General features: G+C 43.9%; 1 protein-coding gene across 1 annotated transcript in view; it reads right to left on the reverse strand.

The window, feature by feature from the left end:
- Positions 1 to 3,400, reverse strand: part of ppp2r5d (protein phosphatase 2, regulatory subunit B', delta) — a 51,190-nt gene that overhangs the window by 1,473 nt on the left and 46,317 nt on the right. Inside the window, exons 13-15 of the mRNA XM_037680710.1 lie at positions 1,752 to 1,853; positions 1,597 to 1,669; positions 58 to 105 (exon numbers count right to left, since the gene is read on the reverse strand). Coding sequence (XP_037536638.1) covers positions 58 to 105; positions 1,597 to 1,669; positions 1,752 to 1,853 — 223 coding nt within the window. The remainder of the gene's footprint in view (positions 1 to 57; positions 106 to 1,596; positions 1,670 to 1,751; positions 1,854 to 3,400) is intronic.

Raw genomic sequence — 3,400 nt, forward strand, 5'->3', positions numbered from 1 at the left:
ACACACACACACACACACACACACACACACACACACACACACACACAAAACACTCACCTCTTCCTGTGGGTGGAGTCCAGGTCGAAGGGGGTGGAGCTTAGTACTCTAAAAGCAAGCAAAAGTGCAGGTTAGGACCAAAGGGTCAGCTGGTATCCTGGCCTCGTATGAGAGTGTGGTTTTCTAGCTGCTCTACGGAGAAAACTTGTTTCAGCAGCCTGGACCCACGATCTGGTTCTTTCAGTCTCTACCCAGAGACCGACAGGTAAACTGAGCTTCTTCCAGCGCAGCTCCCTCTTCATCACAACGGACCGGCACAGAGTCCACAATCCGTCTGTCAGCTCCATTCTTCCTTCACTTGAGGCAGAACCTCAGTCCAAACCCACATAGGGCAGTCCACACTCTTTCTTTTAAGGATTTAATCAGCCCCTCAGACTTGGAGGTGCTGATTCTGATAACTGAGTTCAAGGATGGCTGCTGCGAGAGGCACCGACAACCTTGAGCCTTCAGTTCAAGGCAGACACCTCGACAGTGGAGGTGCCCACCGTGAATACAGTAGTCCCTCGATACTTCGCAGTTCGTTTATCGCAGATTTGCTCTATCGTGGTTTTTCAAAATAAGATCGGACATGAAACACAATTGGCTGATTGATGGATAAGCCGCACAATCGGCATGGAATATTTATTTAAAATAAATTATTTTAAATTATTTAACACCTACTGCACATTTGTGCAGCCCATACTGCAGAATAAACTTCCTGCTGCAGCTTATCAGACGTTCACCGTGCAGAGCGGATAAGTGGGCATGGCCAAGAGCTTTGCAGGCGGCAAAGAGCAGAGGAAGCAGGGAGCTGAAATCATGACATTTTGTGTTCGGAGTTTAGAAACATTGTTTAGAATATTGCAAGAGTGTGGGCAGGGTTTAAAACACCTTTATATATATATATATATATATATATATATATATATATAATTAAAATAAAATAAACTACTACTTACAACTTGTACTACTGTTCCTACGTCGCGGTTTTTCACTTATCGCGGGTCTTCAGGGTACGGATCCCCCGCGATGAACGAGGGACTACTGTACATGTCCCCCCACAGTATCCGCCAGATACTCTGAACTGCTGTTTGGTGCGTAGGCAGTAGGCACAAACAAAAGACCCCCCCCCCCAACAGTGCAGCAAATTTGACTTTGGTTTTTCCCTGGACAGTGAAGGCATCATTGTGCTCATTTTAATGGGTGTCTCATGTAAAAGCTTTTAGTGAGGGAGACGGACTCAAGACATGGAAACTGCGTTACCTTAATCACGAAAAGACAAAACTGAGTTTATCCATGACTTCCAGTTAAGTTACTCCAGTTAGCTTACCTTCCCAGACTTGTTCAAACTTGGTGGAAACTACTCGAGGGGAACATATTCAGACTTTCTCTAAATTTGAGTTTAACTTACAGAGTTCTTTAAACTGAAAACTTGCCAAATGGATCATTTTCTTATTCAGTTTCCTAATTTCGAGGTCAATCTAATCAGTTTGTCTAAAGTCAGGTTTTACTCAGAGCTTTCACAGAAGTCAGAGCAGTGGGAGACGTGAACTTGTGTACCTGCGGGTTCTGTCGGGCCAAATCCTCAATCCTAAACCAGATTTCCTCTCGTTCCTTTAGCTTGTACTTCTCTCTGCAGCACACACACATTGTGGAATGAGACTGTTGTTGTGTTGATATAATCACAGATAAGAGGCTCATGTGTGTGTGTGTACTTTTGTTTTTCAGCCTTGTACTGCTGCGTGCAGTCATCAAACAGCTTCTGGTTCATCTCCATGAAGAGCTTCAGAGCATTGTAGATCAGCCCATGGATGGTTCTGAGGAAGAGGAGGAAGACTTCAGGTCAGTTGTGTGAACCCAGAGTTGTTCAGAAACAACTACTCACTCCGATGGACAAAACCCAAACAGAACCACATCAGAACGTTTATCTCCAGCAGGAACACTGAGCTCTGACTGTTGGTACCAGAACATCTTACGATGGAGATAAAATCCTTTAAAACATTGAAAAATGTCTCTACACACAGTGGTGGTGTTCAGTTAAATCCAGTCCTGTTTGGACCTCCAGCTCAGACTTCAGAACCATCATTCAGAGTTTAAACGGGTCACAGGAAGTTGGACTTTAATGACCGAGCTGCTGTTTTCACATCTTATCACAGGTCACCATGGAGGATGTTCCAGATTTGACCTCAGGAAGTTCAACCTGCAGTCTGATGACATCACTCTGACTCCTCAGCTGAACTGTACAACTTTTTTACAAACTTCTTATTTCTACATTATTTCTTCCTCTTCTACAGTTTCTCCGTCCTGCCAAGTATTTCTGTCTAGAGTCTCTGCTGCAGAAATCATGGTTTCCTCTCAGAGCTCAGAGGTCAAACACCAAAAACTCCCATTGACTTCCATCGTATCAGAGCTGTTAACAGGAAGTTAAGGCTCTTTTTAACATAGAACCTTGTGGAACCATTAAACAGAACCTGTGGTACCACCAGAACCGTCTGCTGCTTGCGGGTCAAGAAGTTTTTTGATCAGACTTCTAGTTTTCACTCACATTCTGTCCGAGGATTACATTTTACTCCGTAGTTCTGTCTAAAGGGCTTCTTCTAGATTACCCAGAATGATTTTCTTCCTCCTATTTCCATCATGGCTGCCTCCAGAAATCCTTTATGTTGTCTGTGTCAGAGGTAAGAGCAGGAGCAATCTGGTTCAACTTAATCTATTGGGTGTCAGTCGAGGATGTGTCTAAGTAGTCACAGTAGAGTCACAGTAGAGTCTCAGTAGAGTCTCAGTAGTCACAGTAGAATCTCAGTATAGTCACAGTATAGTCACAGTAGAGTCTCAGTAGAGTCTCAGCTGAGTCTCAGTAGAATCTCAGTACAGTCTCAGTAGAGTCTCAGTACAGTCACAGTTGAGTCACAGTAGAATCTCAGTAGTCTCAGTAGAGTCACAGTAGAATCTCAGTAGAGTCACAGTAGAATCTCAGTAGTCTCAGAAGAGTCACAGTTGAGTCACAATACAGTCTCAATAGAGTCTCAGTACAGTCACAGTTGAGTCTCAGTAGAGTCACAGTAGAGTCACAGTTGAGTCTCAGTAGAGTCACAGTTGAGTCACAATACAGTCTCAGTAGTCTCAATACAGTCTCAGTTGAGTCACAGTTGAGTCTCAGTACAGTCTCAGTAGTCACAGTAGAGTCAGAGTAGAGTCAGGGTAGAGTCAGAGTAGAGTCACAGTAGTCACAATAGTCACAGTAGAGTCTCAGTTGAGTCACAGTTGAGTCTCAGTAGAGTCTCAGCTGAGTCTCAGTTGTGTACTCAGTACAGTCCCAGTTGAGTCACAGTTGAGTCTCAGTACAGTCTCAGTAGTCACAGTA

Source organism: Nematolebias whitei, chromosome 1, assembly GCF_014905685.2.
Source record: "Nematolebias whitei isolate Nwh7 chromosome 1, NemWhi1, whole genome shotgun sequence".
NCBI classification, from domain to species: Eukaryota; Metazoa; Chordata; class Actinopteri; order Cyprinodontiformes; family Rivulidae; genus Nematolebias; species Nematolebias whitei.